At 37.2% G+C, this 26792-nt stretch overlaps 2 protein-coding genes across 9 annotated transcripts in view; one reads left to right on the forward strand and one right to left on the reverse strand.

Annotated features, from left to right (window-relative positions):
- scramb1 (phospholipid scramblase 1) overlaps positions 1 to 26792 on the reverse strand; it is a 101953-nt gene that overhangs the window by 6349 nt on the left and 68812 nt on the right. For 2 of the 8 annotated variants that reach the window (XM_087360465.1, XM_022085258.2), the window contains exons 2-7: positions 20773 to 20866; positions 18597 to 18860; positions 15501 to 15548; positions 3708 to 3815; positions 3205 to 3422; positions 1264 to 1428 (exon numbers count right to left, since the gene is read on the reverse strand). In XM_087360465.1, coding sequence (XP_087216591.1) covers positions 1264 to 1428; positions 3205 to 3422; positions 3708 to 3815; positions 15501 to 15548; positions 18597 to 18860; positions 20773 to 20821 — 852 coding nt within the window. In that variant the 5' untranslated portion in view covers positions 20822 to 20866. Of the gene's footprint in view, positions 1 to 1263; positions 1429 to 3204; positions 3423 to 3707; positions 3816 to 5221; positions 5640 to 7533; positions 7762 to 15500; positions 15549 to 18596; positions 18861 to 20772; positions 20867 to 21517; positions 21656 to 22265; positions 22290 to 22429; positions 22593 to 26792 lie in introns of those variants that run through there. The other 6 variants (XM_022085259.2, XM_022085257.2, XM_087360468.1 and 3 more) reach the window with 6 other exon arrangements.
- Positions 22659 to 26106, forward strand: Rap2l (Ras-associated protein 2-like). Its single transcript, XM_022085263.2, has one exon. The coding sequence runs from the start codon at positions 22859 to 22861 to the stop codon at positions 23402 to 23404; it is 546 nt and encodes a 181-aa protein (XP_021940955.1). The 5' UTR covers positions 22659 to 22858; the 3' UTR covers positions 23405 to 26106.

Consider the following 26792-nt stretch of genomic DNA (forward strand, 5'->3'; position numbering starts at 1 on the left):
CAGTGAGAATAAAAATGATTGTCTTCTGGGATGTTGTGCCATTAATTTATTTCAAATATAAATCTACTACCGCAAATACAAATTTATCATTGCAAACATGATCTAACTACACAGCCAAAAGTTTATTTTTTGTGGATTTTAGTGTTCTTGGTTGTGACACCAGTAGGTTCTTTCCTACCAATGTCCCTCCAAAATTTTGATTAAGTACTGACAAGGCTACATGGTGTCACAACCAGGTACATTACAACCCACATTACCACCACACTGAAAAAATTATTTTTCATTTCATTATATATATATATATATATAAAATGTCATAAAAAATTTAAAAACTTCTACTTTCATATTACGTACCAATTTTTGATGTAATGAGCCATAGCAGAAGATAATTCATAATCTTTGATTTGTGCTTCACGTAAAGTACTTACTACTTTACACCCACATGTACAAGTGTTACATAATTTTAGATAAAGGCTGAAACAACTACGAGGGTGAGTCAAATGAAAACCGTAAAACTGAGATAAAAATTCGAAATATCGCGCCACTGTCCTATAAGTTGACAGACATGTTACCAATGCTATAACGAGTATCCTATAGGTGGTAGTATAATGCAGACAAACATATCGCCATCACAGTGCCAATTTGAAAATGGCTGCTCCACTAGTTACGTGCACGAAAGAAAAACAACGTTCTGTAATTCGTTTTTTGATCAGTGAAGAATCTTAAAGAATCATCTTCGACCTGCAGTCAGATCAAAGCGACGTGGACTTTTGACTAGAGGTGTCCTTGACATGACAATGCTCGGCCCCATACTGCCCGTGCAACAGTTGCAACAATCCAAGACTTGCACTTTGAGTGTCTTCCACATCCGCCATACTCACCAGACCTAGCCCCAACCACATGTTTGGGCCACTCAAAGAGGCGATGGGAGGAAAGAAGTTCCGTTCTGACGAAGAGGTACAGCAGGCGGTGCATGAGTGGTTGCGCAGACAACCACAAGAATTTTTTTTCTAGAGGAATCCATACACTTCGTAAACGCTGGAGGGCCTGTATTGAACGAAATGGAGACTATGCAGAAAAATGATATAGTTGTGTACCGCTTTCACTCAATAAATTAAATTTAAAAAAAAATTACAGTTTTCATTTGACTCACCCTCGTATATGCTAATGATGTGCGTTGCAACGCAAACACTCTTCGTACGAATTCCTAAAAATGAAACAAATTGCAGTCCACAACATGGGACACAAAGCTAACAAACCAACCTTGAATTCAACATCTCCACAAATGCTGAATGTACATATCGGACCTTCAATTTTCAGCACTACGTCGCCTGCGGCATTCTTAATGTTAAACTGTGGAGTGAGGATGCTCCACTCCTGCTGTATTGAACCGATGACAGTGCCCGGTGGAGACGATACTTCCATGTTCTTTAAACGCAAGACAAAATTAGTATTAACTTATTGGACCTAACGTATAATACTGGTTTTCTTAAAATAATTTTAATTATGTTATTTCCCAACACTCAGGAAGAAGGAACAGAAATACCTGGAGAGTTTTGAAATGTGGTGTTGGAGAAGAATATAGAAGATCAGGTGGACGGATCGAGTGACCAACGAAGAAGTATTGAGGAGAGTCAACGAGCAAAGAAACATTCTGCAGGCGATTACACGAAGGAAAGCTAACTGGCTGGGACATATTATAAGAAGGAATGGATTACTGAGTGATATCACCGAAGGCCAGGTTGAAGGAAAGCGAGGACTGGGAAGAAGATTGATACAGCTAACCGACGACCTTAAACAAGGAAAGAAGATGACGTTCCAGGAATTACAGCGAGAAGCCGAGAATAGGGACAACTGGAGAGCTCTTTTTGGGCAGAGCAATGGACCTGTCGTAAGACAGAACACTTAATAATAATAAATATATTTCCCAAAGATATGTTCTACTGGCACATAGTGTAATATTTTAAGATTGAAAAAATTTTAAGGATAGCATTGTGTCATTAGCATCTCATGAGAGAGGCAATATAACCACGATATTTAAATAACTGTATCTTTAACTGGTAAGATTTCAGGTTCTCATTTATGGGAAGTTGTGGAATGTATTTTGGTAGAAGTTTACTGACATTTCAAAAGTGTTTACTGCCTCAATCAACAGGACAATAACTTCCATCACAATGATGATGAAGGAAGTAAGCACTTCTGAAATATTGGTAGACTTGTACCAGACTACATGGAACATTTCACAAGACGTGTCAACTATCCTGAGGGAAGGATATATTCCAGAACCATACTGGTTAAAAAATTCTTCCTGAAAGTCTCTGATGAAGACGTGACAATCAAAGGAACACAAAAACAACGAATAAGATTACACATCATAAACCAGAAAAAAAGAGAGACAAGAATTTGTTTTTAGGCACATTCAAATCCCTGTGGGAGCACCTATTAAAACTGCTTTCTCGGTCCATCCATCAGTCTCGAGAACGGCTGAATTTATTTTCATGAAATATGATATTGGAGTACAACTGAAATTTATCAACAAATTGCAATTTTGGTCAAAGTTTGACAACAATAATGGGTATTTAAATGAATACTTACATGCACTCCAAAGTGACTAGATGGGGAATTACCAGACAGGGGAGAATTTCCAAGTGGGAATACCCGACCAGAGAATTCAGGTGGGAAATTCCTAGCCGTTCATAATGATCAAATTCTGGCAAATTCAACAGAACTGTTAGGCACACATTTCCTAACTTGTTTAACTTGTTATCCTTCACAGGCACCATTGTATTGTAAAACAACACAGTTTGCTCTCAATTTTTAAAACTAATGGAGGCAAGAGGATGCATGAATAACCCAAAAAGTAAATTTTAACACAAACATATAACTTTCAATACAAACTACCCATATAAGAGCTGAAATAATATTTTATTAATCACACGCAAACCAGCACCACAGAGTAATGTCATGGAGGAGAAAAAGAAAGCTGAATATTTTACCCATCACCCCACAGTAAACTACCTTATATGGTGATTATCATACATCTTGGTCTACTCACTTAATGGGAATGGTGCGTGAGAAATAAAAGTTTGCCTCGCAGTTACCTGTGTACGAGCCTTATTATAAACACTCAGCAAAATTAGAACTAAAAGAATAAATATGCATAAACAATCCACAAATCGATAGTCAGGAGTAAAAGTAGCTTGCCTGCAGACAGCACGGAAACCAGCAGGAGTCGCACGCAAGAGGTCGATTCAAATGAATCACTTCATTCTTGTAATTGTCAAGAATCTTCATATCAAATGGTCGCAGGGGGCCACAACAATTTCGCGTGAGACAATCTGAGTCTTCCACCGCATAGTAAACCTTCTGGCCGACACTGTTCTTTATTGTATATTTGTTTTGAGTTTCAAATCCAGTAAATGCTGAAATACGAAAACAGTAATGCAAATGTACATGCTTACATCACCACACAGGTGTTATAACAGTAAATAAACTTCACAACAAAGACAAAGTTTAAATATTTTTCTCAACATAATCCATCAGCTTTGTTTCGAGTATTTCCTGAAGATGTTGCAACAGAATATGCTGAATTAATACTACATTTGTAACTGTTAACATATAAAAATATGTTTGATACCATATGCTTATGTTTTGGTATTAAATTGCCAAATGTAACCACAACTAATTTGTTCCAAAGTATTTTTCACCTTCAAGTAACTCCACTTTTTGATGTACAAGCAGCTGGTCAATCGTAGTAAGGTATTCCAAACCGGGTGGGACATTGGGATTGCCTTGCGGCATATTCATCCATCCACCTGTAAGACATCACAATAAAATGCCTTGAATTTTAGATAAAACTTAACAAATTCACTATACTATATGAATTATTGTACAGTTTGTTACAGAAATGGTTAGAACTGCAAAGATTACACCAATTTTTATCTTCATTGTTCATAATTTCATTTTGGAACACACAATACAAATAAACAGAAAGAAAGTTGATAGTGGAACCACGATTCTAAAACGTTTTTACCAGCACAAAATTATCTAGTCTACGACGCACTTCTTCTACAAGCGATTCGCAGCTCGGCTCTTTCCGCAATAACGAAAGCGGATTGTTGACGGCAGTAATGTAACTCAACAACGCCGAGTAAACAGCTGACGTAACAATTAGTTCCTTAGGTAACATAACAATGCACGAAGGAGTTCATATAAAAGCTGACCACTGTTATCGGTCCATATTTACACATCGTTGATATGGATCTTACACAACTTCGTTACGCTTTTTGCCGAATGACCCTTCCGTATTGACGTATTTACATCAAAAGAGAAGATAAGAATTTACCCTGCACCGTCTAATCAGAAAGAACTCCCTTTTGTTAATTATACCCATATAAAGCCATTAGAACATAACTCCAATGAATTACATCGTACTGGAGCATATGTTATAAAAGAAATTATATATATTGACCATCTTCGCACAGCTTTAAAAACTATCTACTTATGTCTTAAAGTTTGATTTATCACAACATGTTTTGGACCCACGACCAACAAGTATAAATAATTACTAAGAAGAGTTTTCAGCAATTTAACAAACAGAGATTTAACTTTTAATATGAAGAATTAGGGGCAACATTCCTTCTTCACTTGTCAACAGTGCAGTGGTTTGTGGAGGTAAATAAAAACATGAGGTGGACCCATGGGTTCTGAAACATGTGACAAATCAAATATTAAGACATGTGTAAGATAGTTTTTATAGTTGTGTAAAGACAGTCGATAAACGTATAAGCCAATTAATTTAATCTTCAATTAATGTGCTAAAAATAAATACATTTTCTTCGATGATATTCTTAATTTATTAATTTAATTAATACAAAAACTTCTTTGCAATCAATTATTGTCAATTCTGGACAGAAGATTCAATACCAAAAACACAATATGGGAAATTACGAAGCCAGCCATTCCGCAAAGCACGTAGGGTGTAATTACTGTACTACTTGACTATTTAACATAAAAATAGGGTATGGTACTTAAAGCAGAAATTAATTATTAATGATACTAAAATCCTCACAACTGAGCGAATAATGGCTGACTAACACATGGCCATGTGACACATTTTACTTCATTAACAGTGCAAGTGTTAAGATATTAAACCAGAAGTAACTACCGTTACAAAAACATAAATACAAATCATGACCATATAAAACAAAAGATGTCAAACCTTTTTTCTTCATCAGTGAAAAACACAACATAATTAATTTCTGTTGATGATGCCAACATAAATTCATCAGGAATGTGGACAATAAAATTTCTTGTTCTCTTCCACAGTCTCTTGAATGATGGTGCTGGTATATAGGCGTGTTTGGAGCAACCAACGATATAACGCACGCGGTGCCCAAATTTGGATAGATGTCTGCGAATGTTTTGTAACTTAGGCACTTTCTTTGGCTTGCAGCCAGTATTTTCAACATTTTCATGCATTCTGTATACCTCACATGCCACTGATCATGTAACACACTAATAAACACAGTTTATCTTCTCTGCAAGACTTCACTGTCCAATTATTTCAGGTTTCTTATAAAACTCACAGACATACATGCCATTTAGTACAGACCTTGAGTGGCTACATGTATGTCGACCTATGAATAAATTAACAAAAATAAAAATATCATACAGGAACCCAATAAACAAAACACTACCTCAGATAACATAATCCTAATGTTCAACACCGCCAATACCAACATCCACAAACCTGAGCCACTTCCATTTTTTAAGATCCATTCCCGCATTACTCCCATTTCCTTCCATGTCAAATTCTTCACCCTTAAAATTTTGCATGTATTTAATCTTTCTCTGCGAGCTACACGTCAAGCCCATCACAAAATTCTTGCAGTAAGCAGACTAACAACATAATTTGCCATTGATCACTTTACATAACCTTGTAACTGCAAAACTAGGTATCTGATAATACAACCTAAACATTCAGCACTGCTAAGAACAAAACCCACCATTTCAGTATATCCGGTAATGTTAACTTGAAAACATATTAACGTTCTGCATCTAAATTATCTCTTTCCCTCAGATTTAAACAAATTCTTGAGATTATGCTTTTTAGACACTTCTAATTTATGTTTTTCCTTCAAGATAAGAGACCATCTTTCACAACACTCAAAACTGACAATTATGTTTTACATACGTCCATCATTACAAATTAAACATTTTCAATCGTCTTTGGATGCCAGTGTCTCCACAGACAAGTCCAGATTCTAACAAACAGGTACGTACCATACCGACTAAATATTATAAATGGTGAGGGTCTTTCTTGGAAGACAGTTCATCAGGTGGTAAAATTCCCCATTCTTATACAACCTGAAAGTTCACTATGTGTTTACAGAAGCTGCCATTAGACCTTATCCTGAAGCTGCTAAATCCAGTCCAGACACTATTCCTCTAAAATCCAAACTATTAATATTCTCAAATTTACGCTTAGGTCTCACAAGAGGTTTCTTCTGTTGACGTTTATGTCCAAAACTCTGTATGCATTTCCATGTTTTCTTGTGCATGCTACATGTTCTGCAAATCTCAACCTCCTTCATTTAATAACCCCAATAATGTTATGAGAAGGATATAAATTATAAAGTTTCTCATTACGTATTTCTTTCCCACACCACGTCTTACGTTCTAATATTCTCATCAGCACTTTCTACAGTTACAGGAATCCCTCACCAACCACAGCGTTGCTAAATGCAGGTTTCAAGTATCCACATTTTTTCAGTTGCATCCAGTTTTTCCAATCACTGTATTAAATTTTGCGAGTTCAACGTATGGAGTGTCGCGCTGTATGGAGCAGAGACTTGGACACTCAGGAAGAAGGAACAGAAATACCTGGAGAGTTTTGAAATGTGGTGTTGGAGAAGATCAGGTGGACGGATCGAGTGACCAACGAAGAAGTATTGAGGAGAGTCAACGAGCAAAGAAACATTCTGCAGGCGATTACACGAAGGAAAGCTAGCTGGCTGGGACATATTATGAGAAGGAATGGATTACTGAGTGATATCATCGAAGGCCAGGTTGAAGGAAAGCGAGGACTGGGAAGAAGATTGATACAGCTAACCGGCGACCTTAAACAAGGAAAGAAGATGATGTTCCAGGAATTAAAGCGAGAAGCCGAGAATAGGGACAACTGGAGAGCTCTTTTTGGGCAGAGCAATGGACCTGTCGTAAGACAGAACACTGAATAATAATAATAATAATACAGCTTTTAATTTGTGCACACATGACAACAAACTGGCAGCTTCTCTGCCATGAGATCTACAGTTGCTGTAAGAAAGTTGTAATGGCATCCAAATCCAGTTTTTTACCTTTCATATTTCCACTGCATGAAATGTTATAAGCAGCCTAAACACTGATGAGTGTTAACAGCGGACACAGCTCCCCTCACTGCCAAATTTCCCATAATGAAAACCACAAAGCTTTTTCAGGAATATAACAACTGCGGCTAGCAAGGGATTGCTGTTTGCATAATATACACACTATAATTTTCCAAGGATACGCCGTCATCTCCACTTGAATCTCCTTTTGATCTTCATAAATTCTGCTCTCTTGTATATAAATACTGCACTAATATTTGTCACATTTCCACTACAATTCAAACATGCCCTACTTTAAATGTGCCTTTCTACAGAAAAGATAATAAATGCTTCAGACCATTTCACAGTGTTTCGACTCACAGCGAGTAGACGACGACAGCAAGACAAATGATGCAAGATAACACCTCTCTTCTCACTTATATTTCCATTTCCTTTTACCACTGACCTTTGACTTTATCTTATAGCTTCTTATTTACTCAGCATCCATTTATCAGCTTCACTAAGATTTCATCAAACATCATCACAATAGGCCATAATTAAACTAATTCCATGGTACAGTCTTGTTGAAAAACTGTTACTTAGTTGAACAAAAAAAAATAATTTCCCGCCTTTATAGAACCTGAAGGTTCATCGGTATACTGGACAATAACATCCTTCACCAGCTGAATCCAGTACACATCTTAATATCCTTTTTCTGTGAGATACATTTAAACATTATCCTTCAATGTATATGCGGATTTTCCAAACTGCCCTTCCCTTCAGGTTTTATGATCACCTCCACCCTGTGGAATGTGGTCTTCTGGTTTGTGACACTGTTCTTGTAGATGGTTACCAATATTTTTTAATATCTCAGCCTGTACCCTAAATTATGTGATACGTTCATTCAAAATATTAAATGTCGGTAACCACCTACAAGACCACGTGACATCACATTCCAGAAGACCACAATACACATTTTCAATTCTGTGAAAACCTCAATTCTCACCTCTTCACATCCCATGTGACGTCCTCCTTAACTAACAGGACATAATTATATTACAATTCAAATGTGTTTCAAATGTAATTTCTATTCAAAACCAGCACTCCGTCAATATTTACCTTCTGACAAGCAACATGAAGTCTTGTCAAAAGGAGAATGAAATTTATAATTTCAACTAACTCAATGTCTCCCACTTCCCCAATACCCGTCGTCACACAGACGGTCTATCCTCAGCGACGGTGCTATTAAAATTACTTAGCAATCCAAACGCCTGGAAAATTCTTCTACGGAGAAATACAGCGTAACATTCACTACCAACTCCAGACAAACATACGAGAATTAGTTCAGCTTCAATTATGTTACTTGTACTATATATAAAATGTATTGGCAAAGCCACCCTCTACTTGTAAACAGCAAAGTTCCCTTCCTCAAATACAGACTTTTCTACAAATATCCTTATCATGTTTATTCTGAATTAAAGCTCCCACTAACAGTGACACCAACATAAACAACTGAGCAGTGGTGATGTACCAATATTAAATATTTCTTATAAAAATATTCTTGTGCTTTCTGTGATGAGCAATGGTTTTACAATCACTAGCGACTCTTTTAACCCACTCTCCAACTCCACCACCCCAAATACTGAAGTAGATTTATGTGGCTCAGGCTGTATTCATATGGTCAAGATTACATCTTGTTATGCATGAAGAAGGTTCAGAACAGTCACAACAAATGCACAGTTGGACACTATCCTGAGCCAGATCAATTCAGCTCACATCTTCACAACATATTTAAACAACCACTTTAATATTATCCTCCCACATATGTTTTCGTCTCCAAAACAGTCTGATATTATGAAGTCTTATAACAAAGCTGCAGATTAAAACTAAAATTAACTGAAAATGATAGAGGAAAAGCATTTTAAATACACCGTCTTAACCCCAGCCGAACCTGATCTTTAAAAAACCAAATGTGCACACCCTTCATAAACACATAACTGTTTCTGACTAAATTTGGGCAACAAATTTATCATCAGCCAGAACAGAATGACAACTGTGTAAACATTATGTCTCACTAGCAGCAGCAACTTTTACTTCAGAACTCCAAAACCAACCTGACCACGACACACGTTCTTATCACGGAAACATGTAGCATACTCTTGCTGTAAGCACAGTCCACTACAAGAGTTCAAATATTTGTTGGCTCCTACCCACACACGTACCAAGTACAAGACCACAAATTACCCCCTCAATTGCTGTTAATATGATCTATTATAACCACATGACCAATGTGAAGTTGTGTTAGTATGAATGTTCGCTACAGTAGAGCTCTATTCACTAGGCATTTTATACAGAAGACGGAGCGATTTGTAAATCAAAATAACGTGACTGTTGGAGATATTACATGAATGTCGTAAAACAATCTATACAAATCTGAGGAGGAGGAGGAGGAGGAGGAGGAGGAGGAGGAGGAGGAGGAGGAGGAGGAGGAGGAGGAGGCGGAGGAGGAGGAGGAGGAGGGTGAGGAGGAGGAGGAGGAGGAGGAGGAGGAGGAGGAGGAGGAGGCGGAGGAGGAGGAGGGTGAGGAGGAGGAGGAGGAGGAGGAGGAGGAGGAGGAGGAGGCGGAGGAGGAGGAGGAGGAGGAGGAGGAGGAGGAGGAGGAAAGTAAAAGAGAGGGTTTAAAAGAAAAAACCAGATAAAGAAAGAAGAAAAAATGGGGACAAGAATAAATATGTTAATGAAAAAACTTTCAAAAGACTGTGTATCAGTATCCAGGTTATGTAATCTTATCAGAACATGAAAGTAAACTCAAGTACAAAAAGAAGAGCTGAAGACACATACAAAGGTCAAGAGAACACGCGTTACGTTCCAGCATGATAGGAATTTGTATCCTGTTTCATACAAAAGAAAGACAAATTCTTATTACTACAGAAGTGACATATGGACTATAAGTCACTGACCACAATGAACACAGCATAAAATTCTGGGAAGGAATTGTGGTCTTCTGCTTTACTCTTGAAACATTTCAGAGAATCACATCACTTCCATCTTCAGGGCAGAAAAGAGTCAAGCAGGGATGTGGGTTGATTTATATGAAGGAGCGTGGCCAATAGGAAATGGGAAACCAGAGTGGCCCTAAGAAGGGGCTTAAAGACAGGCCCTTATAAGGGCAATATGCAGAAGAAGACCGATTAGACCAGTAAGCCCTGTCCGTCGAAAGTGCCAGTGTTTTACACTTCTTCAGGATGCAAAAGAGAAGCTTCCATCATCTGTTTAGGGAGAAACCATCTTCCCTGTTCATCTAGCTTGAAATCTATGCTTCCCTAAGAATCCAGTTCATACATCTCGCCTTTTGGTCAGAATATTGGTATTCTGAAGTTGAGTGTGGAGCCCGCATTTATATTTATGCTCTGCCGTGGCTGATTAATCTGGCTGGCAGAGACAAACGTGCCGGGGATTCTCTTCAACCCTGGTTCCATTTAATGCAATGTAAACCATTCCAAACATGTATATGACCAGTCTTTTAAGGCCAGTTCTTTCTTAATGTATCAAGGGAAATTGGAGACTTTCCTTAGTCTGAGAGCTACCATCTTCATACTGTGCACAAACAAGGCCGCACATCATAACCAAGATCTGCAGACGTCTAGAAATATTCTGCTCTGGAATTCTGTGATAACATATAATTTTTAAAATGTTAAATTAGGTGAAAAATCACCTTATATTCTCGTAAATTCAGTATTTCAGAGTTTAAAATTATACAGTTTACACTAATTTTCATAATAAATAAAGAAACATGAGTACAACCATTTCCATACTCCAGATATACAAACTGGACAAAGTCTGTCCTCAAGTTTTAGCAGACTTGTGTTATATAAAGTCACCATGTTATATACACATCTTCAAAACACCACAACACAGCATAACCAACCAAAATTTGTAAAAACAAGGAAATGTTATATTATTTAACACCTTACTTTCCACAAACAACAAAGAATTAGCATTTTCTATTAAGAAATGACATGAATACCAACATACATGCAAATCACATGCAGTGCCAACATGAGAATGCAAAAATTAGAAGTAAAGTTACCAATCTGTTTCAGTTACATTATAAATGCCACGAATAAAAAAATTCCTGGGTCCACAATAAAATATTACGGAGCAAGACTCAAATTTGTAAACCTACCGCAGCCCTCATTCAAACATACTATAACACCAACCTTTATTCTGATATTTTTCCACGTTAAGAAAAACAACCTGGGAAATTGGTACCAATCTGTGATATGAACACAGTCCCCATACATTGCATGATAATGAAAATAGTTAAATCTCCTACAGATGTCACTAGGATATTGAAGAAATTAATGCTTTCAAGAACTAGGACCAGGATGAACACACAAGAGCATTTTGGTCAATAAAGGGTTAATTATACCCAAAGACTGCCATAATACGAGGCGCGTCCCAAAAGTAAGTTTCCCACTCGTCCCACAGCTAGCAAACCTTATATTGAGCGAAGCGACTGTGCGTACGTGATAGAGCAATGACGTAGCATGGCGCATGCACTAACAGAACTTCCTGCGTTCTCACAGTAGCATCGTTGCAGCTGATGAAGATGGAGGTTCTTATTCCAGCTCCCGCCGACTGTGAAGTGCGGTCAGTGATAACGCTAGGCCGCGCATGACTCGACGGACAGCAAGTCTCCTGCAGGAGTTCAGCTGGGAGGTGTTTAATCATTCACCCTACAGCCCGGACCTCGCTCCCAGTGATTTCCATCTTTTCCTACACCTCAAGAAATTCCTGTCCGGTCAGCGTCAGCGTTTTGAGAATGACAGAGAGGCGGAGATGGTTGTCACACAGTGGTTCCAATCCCAGGCGGCAGACTTCTACGACACAGGTATTCAAAAGTTGGTCCCACGGTATGACAAATGTCTCAATTCCGGTGGCGAATATGTTGAAAAATAGCTGGACACTTGCTGTATCTGTTGCAATAAATATTTCCATGAAATTGTGTTTTGTTTCTGTAAACGGCACCAGGGAAACTTACTTTTGGGACGCGCCTCGTAAATCAAGAGAATATCACCAACAAGCCAATACAAGAAAAACCTGGTATGATACCTCAACTCACAAATTCTGCTTCTAAACCAGAGATGGCAGGCACCATAGAAAATTCACAGTAATAGATGTAACAGATCACTTCTAATAATCATTGCGACAGAGCATGAGAGAGTCACAACTGATGTCACATGCTAATTTATGTTGTTACAGATATAATACAGATGGCCCACATACAACTAAACTTTAACCCTACAGGGTTAAAGTTTAGTTGTAACTAATATAGGACAAGTCTGGCACGTTTTCCGACATCAGAACTTTACTTCCCAGATAATACAATATGGACTCTACAGAATTCACCAATTATTTTCTAGTGGTACATAAGAATATTGGCACCTTTAGTCACAAAATACAGGAACAAAAAAATTAAAAATGAGGGGAATTTAATATTTGGTTTATCTGAGAACACATTTTCAACTACAGAGGTTACACATCACCAAACTCATCATGCTCTACAGATTTTGTGAATAACGAAGTGGAAATGGAAGGATACACTCCTAGACTATTTTAAGACATCCTAGCACTTGCTAGGAAGGACTGAGGAAAATGAAGACAAACTTAGAACAGCTGTCCCCAGGCCAAGATTTTAACCCAAAGTAACTTACATGAGCGTCCCGCGCCGTAGCCGCGCGGTCTGAGGCATCATGCTTCAGACCGGTGATACGGGATGCGCGCTGGTTCGAGTCTCAGGGGAGAAGAAATTTTCTCACGAGCTCTCGACCAGTGTATGGGACCGGTGCCAACCCAGCATCGTGAGGAAATTTTAAAAACCGGTTTTAGATACTATTATGTAATATGTAATAATTTCTGTTACATGAACTAAAAAATTTAAAGACTGAAATTAGTTCCAAATTATTAAATGCTTTAGAAGTACGAATTCAAGAAAGAAGACAAGTTGGATTGGTAAACCTTTTGCTACATTTGCAAAATCCACAAAACATTTCGATAAAGAAATCTAGTGAATTTCCACTAGCTTCAAAATTCGATATTATTAAGTTATCTGGAAAAATATTGTCTAGAATATATCCAAATTCTTGTATGGAAACGGATTCCTATGATGAATATATCGGAGGAGACACAATTAATCAGGGCAATGCTCTAAAAGAAGCCACGGAAAAATAAGTTCATAGGTTTCTTGAGGAACCTGAAGAAATAATATCAAATCGAAAGACACTGAAGGCCGAATTTTCAGTATTTGAAAAGAACAAAGAATTTGGATTTATTATTTGATGCCCTGAAAACGATAAAAGCAAGTTCAGTAGCCAGTGAGAGAGTATTTTCGATTTCAGGCAAATTTGTATCTGGAATAAGAACAAGATTAAGTAATCGTTCAGTGGACATTTTATGTTTTTCGAAATCACATTTCCTGAAGAAAAATTCTAAATGAAATAAAAATTTATAATTTATATTTTGTACGGATTTTAGTTATTTTAGTTTTGTATGGAGTATATTTTATTTTGTTATATTTTTGTAGTTCCATAAATATTAAATAAACTGATAATTTTTAAAATAAGTATAAATATTTTTTACTGTTCTATTTATATTTTTTGTAAAAATTCGAAAACCGGTTTTTGTATAAACCCTAGTACAGAGCCTCCGGGACTTACTAGATTCGAAGTTGCGTGGATATGGCACAAAGGAATGCCCATTTTCTTACAGGAATTCAGTCCTGGATATCAAGCCTTTAGTCGGTTACTTTAAGAAGTTATCATGGTACCTACATCATTACAAGATTATATAAAATTATAAAATAAACAAAATAACATATTAAGTTCCACTACCCGCAACTACACAACCATGCTACACTGAAACAACTTCACTAAATGATACTCTACAATCTGTGAGAAAGGTAACTTCATTACATTGCAGTTATGTTGGACATTATCTGTTATCTAATGTATACATTGAAACATAACATTTCAGGAGCTTGGTTAACTCTCACCTTCTGGTGAATGGTTGATAATATACTAACTTCTCTTTATAACTGAATGTCACAGACAACTGCTTAGACTCATACTTCATATTTAGAAGGTCCCAGATTCAAATATTGGTCACAGACCAGCTGTTCCAAACAAAATGTCATGGTTTTCTTCAAGCATTCCTTCCAAATCATTGCTCATTAACCATTCAATCATCCAACGAGTTTCTGATGTCATTAAATAGACCACTAATATGTCACAGATTATCTATTCTTTGTAATGGTGACAGCGACCAGAATCAAACGTGGAATTTTTTTTTTTAGAACTATATTTGTATACCACCAAAATGATCTAATGGTTAGCACATAAAATTTAATACTCGTTAGGGTCTACATAACTAACTGATGCCAATAATATCGAAAATAAAAGTATATATCAATATAATAATAACTTGTATTGCAGATTAAAATGTCAAACACAACTACATAACTATTCGTTTGTGGTTTTTAATGACAGTATTTGTAGCTCAGACTACACAGCATTCGATGATTAGAAAATGACGAATTCGAAATCATATGAAAGGAAGCAGCTGTGGCCTAATTTAAGGTACTCGCATGCCATTCGCCTAGACGGAATGAGGAAAATAACAAAAAAAAAACCTCTGTCAGGATAGCTGGTCTCTGAGCCAAATTGCGAACCTCGAAAATCCTGAATACCAAACAGGAGTACCAACCATTTAGCCGTGACATTCGACGACAACGTCGAACAAAACTGCAATATAATCTATACACCGCCTACACAAAGCATTATACATCAGGAACATCAGCAGGCTTTAAAAAAAATTTGAATCTGAAAAATTTTGAATCCTGAATGTTATTTACGGTTTACTACAACTTCTTATTTATAAAATGCCTGCCTTCTGGCATACTGCAACATTCTGATAGATATTAAATGTGTATCAGAAGACTTCAAATATCCTATACTCACTGCACAATTAGTTTAACGTAATGACAGAAAAGCTGATGACGTCGCTGATTAGAAATCAACAAATAATGATGTGGGGGTAACATAACTACAGGCTGGAGCACAACTTCACATCAAAGGTCATATTACCATATACCTTGCTGCGGCTGATAGGGTGTCATTATCGCAGAATTATAACCATATCCTGAATGAGACAGAAAAAACTGATTAACAGAAACAAATATTAAAATACCTTTCTCCAGAATAATGTATTAATTCAAAGAACTAGCTCCGGTCCACCTTACTGCTGTTAGTTTTAATATTTCAAGTAAAACCGATTCATAAATTTTCACAAAACCAAAATATTTGTGCACCAGTATGTTACTTTCTAGATTCCTATCAGTGCAAAAGCTAAACTATGTTCACTCCAAGACCCGCCACGTACTTCGACAGAGATGAAGCCTCGAATTCAGAAGTAAGATTTATGATAATGTGCTGCCTGGTCGGGCTACTGCACATGTTGAGTATGAAGCAATGGAGGGATAATTATTAGCTGGAAAAAACTGAACAACTAGAGATAAAATCCAGTGCCGCCTTGTTCACCACAAAATATCACTTGAAGTCACCCCAGACTGAACCTGCACCTGTATTAAGGAGCCTGGGTATAGCCACAAGAGCTAAAAACACATGTCCAAAAAAGTTGCAAAATTTTCATATCAACATAGAGAATCCTATTAAAAATATATTAAATAGTATTAAAAATATATTAAAATTGGCCGTCAATCACAATATAAGATAATTAAAAGATTAAAATATCATTTTTCGTTCCGTATCAAGTACTCGATTTACATATGGAACATTTACGACATGTTTCGGCTATCATAGAGCCGTCATCACCTTGACCTTTCACCCACTAGCACCACAGTCGGTAACCAGCCACGATCCGATACAGTATACCTCCAATCTCTCCTAATACTGCTACGATATTACTTCTCGGTCCAATATACACAACATTGGCATCACTACGACATACAATTATATTAGTGACATGTGACACAACAACAGATGAAGATACATTATGAAGGACGAGAAAATGATAAGAAAATTGAAAACTAAAAATCATTAAAAATCAGTAATTCAGTTAAAAAGTTTATAACATAACACCTGATGACGGATCTATGATAGCCGAAACATGTCGTAAATGTTCCATATGTAAATCGAGTACTCGATACGGAACGAAAAATGATATTTTAATCTTTTAATTATCTTATATTGTGATTGACGGCCAATTTTAATATATTTTTAATACTATTTAAATAAATCACAATATGACGCACCTACAATATCTTATAGAGAATCCTATAACGAATTGTATCAGCAAAATCCGATACCCACACTGATCAAACGAGACAGGTGTCAATTCCCAGCATGGGTAACGATTTTCTCCTCGCCACCAAGTCTGAAACAGCTGTGAACCCAACTGCTCCCTGTTAAATGGGTACTAGGGGCTTTGCCCACAGGGGATAGGAGAGCATGCTGACGTCTAGAATGTGTGGACCTTTACCTCAGTATTCACTTTATGCCTCTGTGGCATAATGTTCACACATAGAGTCATCTTTATTGTATAAAACTATTGCTTCAATATAGCACAAACAGAGAAAAGATACATTAGTTTAAGTTTTGTGATTCACAGGAACATATGCAAATAATTTATATCATGTAAGAAATGTGGTGTTGGAGAAGAATAGAGAAGATCAGGTGGACGGATCGAGTGACCAACGAAGAAGTATTGAGGAGAGTCAACGAGCAAAGAAACATTCTGCAGGCGATTACACGAAGGAAAGCTAACTGGCTGGGACATATTATGAGAACGAATGGGTTACTGAGTGATATCACCGAAGGCCAGGTTGAAGGAAAGCGAGGACTGGGAAGAAGACTGATACAGCTAACCGACGACCTTAAACAAGGAAAGAAGATGACGTTCCAGGAATTAAAGCGAGAAGCCGAGAATAGGGACAACTGGAGAGCTCTTTTTGGGCAGAGCAATGGACCTATCGTAAGACAGAACACTTAATAATAATAATAATAAACACATGTATTTAACTGTCACCATATTACTGTAGTTATCAGAGATGAACTAAGAAAAAGGTTTGACTGAGACAGGAAAATCAATGTATGGAAGATATTTTTCAGTATACGGCGCAAACTGTGAACGAAAATAATATTTTTCAGCAGTCAAGAAGCTGAACTATTAACTCGGTGGTGTAAAGTCTGTCTTCAGAAGCTGATAATCACTCATCTAGTCAAGGAAGTCCCCATATTTTATGAAACCAGAGACAATGAATCTGAACTGTGAAAATCCACACATCACAAAAAACCATCCATGATACAGACTATTGTTAGACATCATCATTGCACATAAATGTTTTTTTCTTCGTGCATCCTTCTCCATGTCGTAACATTCTTGCTATACAAATATTTTCAGGTCTCTGTGCCCTATTGATCACTATACATTCATACATACATGTAGAGCCTCCATGTTCTTCTTTATATAAAGTGACGCACGTCGAACAATAATGTTATCTGGCAACCATTTCATGTAATTCGAAATCTCTGCGTAGGACTGATAAATAATAAAAAATATCTGTGATATCACAGACTTCCATTTTAAAAACATGAATTTAATGATAAGCCAGTCTAACAATTATTTGTACACGATGTGAAAGTTTTTGATAGAATATGAAACATAGGGATTAAAAGGGATTTAGTAAATGACATACAAAAATAATTTAGAGAGGAATAGACAGTTACTCACTACAAGAATGGGCAACCTTTGAAAATGTACGCGTTTGCGGATTATTGCGTTAAGATTCCAACATCAAGACCCAGTAGAAACAGACTCTATTTTATGTGACTATACGAAACAGAACTTATCCTTGAACCCGAGTAGATCCAAGGGCAGAATATGAACACGGTATCTGTGGTGGCATCCTGAGCATCCGCACAGCATTCACCAACCCCTGCTATTTCTCATACTAAAATATTGTCGCTTTGACATTTTACTCTCATATTAATTAAATGTGAAATGCAAAGTATGAGAAACTTCACACCCCCTCCATTTCTTCAAGCACTGACACAGTTCACCCCCACAGATTTTGTGTTCGGAGCCCAACATTTATGTTACAAATGCGGTATAACAAATCATACTTACAGAATATCATTTCAAGATAACAGATTTAAAGAAACTACTCACCAGTAACTGCTGGGGTCCCCCCACTTGTTGGCTGTGCTGCAATTGGCTGCCCATATCCCCCTGGGGGAGGGTACCCTTGGGGCTGGTATCCTTGTGGTTGGTATCCTTGTGGTTGGTATCCCTGAGGCTGGTAACCTGGTTGTTGGTAACCCTGAGGCTGGTAACCTGGTTGTCCACCAGGTGGAACAAAGCCTGGATGAGGCTGGAATCCCACCTGTCCTGGAGGTGGTTGGTAGCCTCCAGGTGGCAGAGGTTGGCCTTGTCCTAATGGCACATGAAACACAGAGTAGTCGCCAGATGTCTTGCAAGCTGTCGGCACGGTGGGCAGTGCAGAGGGGAATGTACCAAAAACCATAATCTCTTCCATTACCTCCAAACTTCTAGTTACATATTTTACCAAGATATTACTTCAAGACTAGCGGTAATAATGTAGGGTGAAGCATTACAAGAAACAGAGATATTCATAATAAAGTTTGAGAAATAATTACGAGGCGCGTCCTCAAAGTAAGTTTCCCACTCGTCCCACAGCTAGCAAACCTTATATTGTGCGAAGCGACTGTGCGTACGTGACAGAGCAATGACGTAGCATGGCGCATGCACTAACGGCACCTCCCGCGTTCTCACAGTAGCATCGTTGCAGCTGTTGAAGATGGAGGTTCTTATTCCAGCTCCCGCCGACTGTGAACTGCGGTCAGTGATAACGCTAGGCCGCACACGGCTCGACGGACAGCAAGTCTCCTGCAGGAGTTCAGCTGGGAGGTGTTTAATCATTCACCCTACAGCCCGGACCTCGCTCCCAGTGATTTCCATCTTTTCCTACACCTCAAGAAATTCCTGTCCGGTCAGCGTCAGCGTTTTGAGAATGACAGAGAGGCGGAGATGGTTGTCACACAGTGGTTCCAATCCCAGGCGGCAGACTTCTACGACACAGGTATTCAAAAGTTGGTCCCACGGTATGACAAATGTCTCAATTCCGGTGGCGAATATGTTGAAAAATAGCTGGACACTTGCTGTATCTGTTGCAATAAATATTTCCATGAAATTGTGTTTTGTTTCTGTAAACGGCGCCAGGGAAACTTACTTTGAGGACGCGCCTCGTAAAATGGTCCATTCACAGAAGTCAGTGTTTTTGAAATGGCTACCAAAGCACCATATTCCTCTGAATCTTTACCTGGCTGTGCCCAATACAGTGCAGCCCAGGAACTAAGGAGTACACCCGGCAATTACATTACATCTGTAACGTAACTCGGCTTTCCACATTACTGATTATCTTACTTTTACGTTGGTGGTTGTGTTAACACTTTGCAGCACCTAACGTACGCAAACACACTGAAAGTAAATTCTTCCTTGCGGTATTCGTCGCGCTGTATGGAGCAGAGACTTGGACACTCAGGAAGAAGGAACAGAAATACCTGGAGAGTTTTGAAATGTGGTGTTGGAGAAGAATAGAGAAGATCAGGTGGACGGATCGAGTGACCAACGAAGAAGTATTGAGGAGAGTCAACGAGCAAAGAAGCATTCTGCAGGCGATTACACGAAGGAAAGCTAACTGGCTGGGACATATTATGAGAAGGAATGGATTACTGAGTGATATCACCAAAGGCCAGGTTGAAGGAAAGAGAGGACTAGGAAGAAGATTGATACAGCTAACCGACGACCTTAAAGAAGGAAAGAAGATGACGTTCCAGGAATTAAAGCGAGAAGCCGAGAATAGGGACAAATGGAGAGCTCTTTTTGGGCAGAGCAATGGACCTTTCGTAAGACAGAACACTTAATAATAATAATAATAATTCAGTGTTCTGAAACATAGTATATAAAGGATATTTATAGTACAGAGATTAGGCTATTTGCTGGAAAGACTAGGAATAGATTATTTGAGGTCTGAGGCTAGCCAGGGGGCCCAACAGATGAACTTTCCATCCTCTTTCCTCCTTTAACATGAAGACAAAAGCAGAATCCAGCTGCATTCCTCAGAGGATATGTGGGAAGCACTGTTTGTGAATGTAATGTAATACCCAATGAACACAGTTTCATATTTGCTTCACAGAAATAAAAAATGATGGAATAAAGATACTGGTACTTAACTAATTCACACACTCCACACAAGGACGGTTTAAGAATTCACTTCAATGCACTGCATCTATATTCCAGAATCTGAGAGTCTGCTCCTAAATACCTGAATATGGTGGAGGATACCCCTGTTGTCCAGGTGGTGGGTAAGACATCTCAGCTGTTACTGTCTTATCCTTGAGAAGTCACTTACACGCACACTGAAAAATATAAGAAGGTACAGTAGTCACAAATACTACATACTTATGATTAACCCACTGACAAAACTTCGAAGTCCAAGCGAGAATCACCCATTCCAGTGATGTAAAATCACATCTATGGCTGTGAAACATAATCAGTTCAAATAGTCAACTTATGACAACAATGAAGAATTCTCATACTCATGTTCTGTGATGAATTTTAAGCTTTTATTTTGACTGATTTTATTTTTGGGGGTATTGAGAGTACACAAAATTCTTATCTGGAATGTCTAGGAGTCGATACACCAACAACTAGCAATACAAAAGAAGTTTTTCTTGCAGTCACTGTGATAACCAGTTGATGATGAGTCACTGATACAGCCAACAAACATGTAGCGGTTAGTACAGTACTGCACACTGAGATTTGTTGAGATTAAGGCCTGAATTCTATTGCTCTTACAATGAAGTATACAATTTACAGTTATCTTCATTGGGAAGAAAACTTAAAGAAAATGCATTTAGGGGCTTGCTGGTAAAATATTCACAATAATCTATTCTATTTAAGTTTCCACAAAGTCATATGTATAGCAGCTTATCAAAAACCAGGTGGACCACCTTAGAGATCTCATCAATACACAAAATATATGAATGTAAAGCAATGAAAATCCTCACCTTGTTGAACAAGAGCCATTACACACTACAAGATTGTGATCATGCTCAGAAAATCATCAACCCAATATTTTTTTTCAGCCAATTGTAAATAAAGACCAATACATCAGCAATATACTGAATCCCTTCTCTAACCAGCTGGTAACTGAATTACAATATGATTGCCTGTACAGCTGAACAGTAAACCTCAATCTTATCATTACAAGCATCAAGTTTCTTTTGTAACTGAATATATTGTACCTTATCTCAGAAAAAATATTCAGGGCCATATATATGGAGGGGAAGGTTACAAGTTCATAATGTATTTCTCCTGAAGCACCTGAAGACATGCAAAATGGTTCTTTTATGTCAAAATTTATACACAAAGTTTTGATGATGAAATTAACAATAATTATGTAAACAGCACACTTTCTTTGTAAATAAGTGCAGAGAAAACAGATTAAATTAATTTTTAAAACAACTCCAAAAGTGATATACCGATATGTTGCTGACAGCAGCCTTCCCTCAGCTGCCAGTGTTCTTAACTGATCTAAACTTTTATATAAAATGACACCTGCTGTAATTGTGAAGTGGATCCCTCGTCACTTTAAATTGACAACCCCTATCAAGGAACCAAAAACACCTCTGACGAAAGTTCTCAATTTCGATCGCGGAGTGATAACGAAAAAAAAACTTTGGGTAGATGACATTCACATGAGATAAACTTATCATAAAACGCACAGCAAATCTATTGCGTGCTGAAAATTACTACCTCGGTTTTAAACACCATCACCACCTGTATTCATAAAATACATCAAACAGTGGTTCATACAGTAGTTAATGTCTGTGGTCTCGTCCTAGTATAAAATTTACTATGTACTTCACGATAAAACCTATTAAACCACAATCTTTAACGCAGAATACGCAATTTCATACCTGATATCAGACTACGCCAAACTCCTGGACAATATGGTATTACTCGTAATCAATTTAATGCTATTGCCACTCCCCAAATCTCTATATAACCATCCTTATCTCGTTTCCAACGAGGACCTCTATGACGCTTTATGGCGATGTTTTATTTTGCAACAGCTGCCATGTGATATAAACCTCATTTCCGTTTTCATGTTTTCATGTTCCACCGCCAGAGACCTCTACAATCCAGCTGCAAAATATTAGTCAGGAAGATGGCGAAGGAGAAGTAGGTGTGATGGTTGAAATGGCTTGCAGTAATTTCGTTTTACGGGATAAGTTTTGGATCAAGTTCCCTCTTGGTTGTGCATATATCACGCATAAAGTATCATTGTCTTCACAGTGAAAGTAACTGTTCCAGCTCAGAAGAAGAAGTGTGAAATATAGACAAAAATGCGCGAGTTCAAAGTAGTTGTCCTCGGATCGGGTGGGGTTGGCAAAAGTGCACTTACTGTCCAGTTCGTATCCGGTTGCTTTATGGAGAAATATGATCCAACTATTGAGGATTTCTACAGGAAGGAAATCGAGGTGGACAATTCTCCCTGCGTGTTGGAAATTCTCGACACAGCTGGAACCGAACAATTCGCCAGCATGCGTGATTTATATATTAAAAATGGGCAAGGTTTTGTAGTAGTATACAGTCTCACAAATCACCAAACGTTCCAAGACATAAAAGCAATGAAAGAGCTCATCACCCGAGTTAAAGGGACAGAAAGGGTACCTATATTATTGGTAGCCAATAAAGTGGATCTTGAACATCAACGCGAAGTGCCAACCAGTGAAGGAAATGGATTGGCGCAAGTGTGGGGATGTCCATTTGTGGAAGCAAGTGCCAAAAACAGGACAAACGTAAATGAAGTGTTTGCCGAGATTGTAAGAGAAATGAATTTCAGTCCTGAGAAGGAAAAGAAAAGTTATTGTTGTTGCACGGTGCTTTAAGCTATAATGAATCTTAATTTCTCTGGTCAGCCTTTAAATTAGACATCCTCAAGAGTTTACCTACCTGCATGATGATGGTGAAATGTCCTAAATTAAAGTTTTAGGGCCTATCTATGTAAGAAACATCTAAACATTGCTTAAAACTTAATCTGGCTACTATTTAATGTTATGCTGTTTTAATTTTGGATTGAATTATGAATATTTGTTCATTTTATGTTAGCTTTGAAGCTTTCATAATTGTGCTTTGTATGTCTATTTACATGTTTTTGAGCCAGTGCAGTTATATTTTAAGTGTCAAGGAACACGTAGGACATGTTTAGTATCAGGAAGATTTTTCTACCAAGATTTTGCAGTTAGCTAATTATATTCAGTGCCTCTGATACAAGACAGAGCATGGAAATTTATACATCTGGCCAGAATGGTAAAGTAGGCATTGTTGGCTTCTTTTAAATCATGGCTGCACAATATTGGAATCAGTTCATGTATAGTCTCTCTGTGGGCCTACACACATTTCTGATGCTCACTGAACAATACCAGAATGAATCAAGTTTGCATAGCTACTGAAGACTAAGAGAGGCATATTTTTATAAGCCTATAGTCAGAAATTCTGAATTAATAGCATGGATGTTAATTTTCATTATTAATGTAAGTAAAGAATATGTGTTCTGTCATACCTACATGCTTGCAAAAATATGCCTTAATATTAAAGCAAAGAACACCATTGATTTTGCTGTAAATTAATATTAAGGTACAAGGGTACCATTCTTGAATTTGGAAATTGCCATTAGTTACTCCAAAAAAACAGAAGGGTATAATAATGCTGAAAAAGTTCAGTACATCGATTCAGTCTGGCCTAAGATCTTACATCTTAATGAAAGATTAATACTATACCATCTACAGTGGTGACTACAAATATACGTATATATGTACTATATCGTATCATATACGGCGCACATTGTTACATATTCAACGTCCCAAATTTTTATAGTTGGTGCTGTGTCTTTTGAATTATTTGCCATAATATAAATGATATTTAACTGAGTGATGTTTTGTGTACAGAACATTTTTTAGGAACTTAAGTGTGACATCTTCTATACAAATTCCACCTATATTGTTAGTTAATCAGTGGAAATTCTTTTTCATAAAGCTTAAAAAAATTACAAAAAAGCAATGTGTAATATCTTTCTATATAAATAATATGTGGATATAAATATATAGTGAAAATATTGTTTGGATTGAGTGGTGGTAAAGCAGGGATTGCGACTAGTTACAGCTGTAACTGTGCGTATGTTGTTTGCTGCAAAGTATCGTGTGTCAATATATCAGAATTATATATTTCGAATTGTGGGCAATATGCATATTTAGTGAACGGAAAAAGGTGGTTCTGTGACGTGTATTTTTCTGTCTGTGTGTGGGCGTGCTTGTATGAGTTTAACAGATGTCGACGCATTTGTGATATATATATATATACCTGAAAATATGTCACTGGAATATACTTTGGATTATCATATTGCCAGGTACTGTAACAAAAATTCATATATTACCTATAGTTTTAATAACCCATATGTAATTTGACATGTAAAGAAATCACAAAATTGGGTCCATGTTTGAGATTGCTTTTTCCACTTAATGCATGTATTGAATCACATAAAATGTCACAATATTTTTCATTTTTTGTGTGCATATATATATATATATATGGACTGCATTTGTTTTAGTCTGCCCAACAACCTCCGGCTCTTATGTTTGAAAATTTTTAATCCGAATGTATTTTCTGTATGCCTAGAATACTGTGTGAATAGCAGATAGTTTTATTTTAGATTAAAAACTACATTGTGTGAAAGCATCTATTAATTTGTTTAATTATTTAGTAGTTTGGGAGGAGTTGGATGATTATTAACCATATCATATATCAAAAAATTTATATTTCTCATTAAAATACAGAATTTTGCTTTATCAACATCACTGGGAGGATGCAGTTTTAATGTGTGGCATAACAGAGATACACGGATGTACTTTGAACTTGAGGCTTTATCATGGGACATATATATTCAAAATGTAAGGAATTAAACCAAGAAAGTATTGCTTGACAATTTTAATTGTCCTTTTATATCACTCTAACAAATCAAGTGACCTAACAGTGATGAATATGCATCCCAAGAGACTGCATGTGTTACATTTCTTAGTCTATTTCAAAAGGACACAAAGTTTATTTGTATGAAACTCGTGTTACATTTCCTGGACAGAATGACGCATGGGGTCGTAACTTTGAAGATGTGTTAATGTTGGGGGTCATGTAAAGAAAATTGATGAGCAATACTTAATGAGAGGTCAACTTTTGATATAATAGCAATATTTTATTCATCAATTTACAGATTATTTTACACAATTTTAAATTTATTCTTCCATATATTTTTACATACCCCTCAAATTAAATACCCTCTTCTTATTTGTTGACATCTTTAGTTATTGATCTTAAAATATGCCCAAATACCAAGGGTGATTGTAAATAATGAATCCAGTCATTGATATGTATCAACCATCCTAATGTTATCCCAATGTTGTATGCGAACTTATAAAAAATACATGTGTTTACTTTGTGGTAAAGAAAGCATGAACCAATACCAGAAATAGATTTATAAGTGTATAACAAATTACAAAAATATGTTTTAATACATGGTTTATACAAAAGATGAATGAAAGTTGGTTGTGTCTTTCAGTTTCACTTGTAAATCCCACTTTATCCTATCACCTTTAATATTCCCCAGATGGGTTCCCCGTAGCTGAACCTTATACTCTGAAGTTTTCTATGTCTTAAGTGAAAACCACATTTACCAGTTTTAAATTCCTGTTTTTAGTGGGAAAGATGTGTATTCTTCATATTATGTTGAAATTCATAACAAATAGTAAACATAGTCTGGCTTCAAAGGATTACAGTAGTATGGGCAGTTCAAATGGTTTCTGATCTTCATAGATTTCCTATAATCTCATTGCAGCTGTATTAAATGATGCCAATATAGGGCAGAAGATATCTCAACTATAAAATTCAGCTGTTCATAATTTCATATGAGCTGGTAACTTTGTCAGTAGATTGGTGACTGACTACGGGATTTTCTTCAAGCCTCTGTGCCCACCCAGCCTCCTTTCCGATGGGTACGGGGGGGGTCCGTGGGGGTAAAGCGTGGCTGGGGCGCGATGCTGACCACTCGCCCCCATCTAGTGCTGAGACTGAGAATGCCTGCATGGAATATAGTGGGACGGCTTTATTCCTAAGTTCATGATTTTCTCTTTCGATGGATGAAATGGTGACACTGCCTTTCAAACGTCAACAAGTCAGACTAGAGGGTTAGCTCTTCGGTCTTTTACCATGCTTACAAGTCAGACTTCA

Source organism: Zootermopsis nevadensis, unplaced genomic scaffold (genome assembly GCF_977971745.1).
Source record: "Zootermopsis nevadensis isolate Lab colony 2312 unplaced genomic scaffold, Znev_1.0 Znev_ptg000003l, whole genome shotgun sequence".
Lineage (NCBI taxonomy): Eukaryota > Metazoa > Arthropoda > Insecta > Blattodea > Termopsidae > Zootermopsis > Zootermopsis nevadensis.

Excerpts from the sequence above, each read along its gene's own strand:
- Rap2l (XM_022085263.2), top strand. The coding sequence starts at position 22,859 with ATGCGCGAGTTCAAAGTAGTTGTCCTCGGATCGGGTGGGGTTGGCAAA.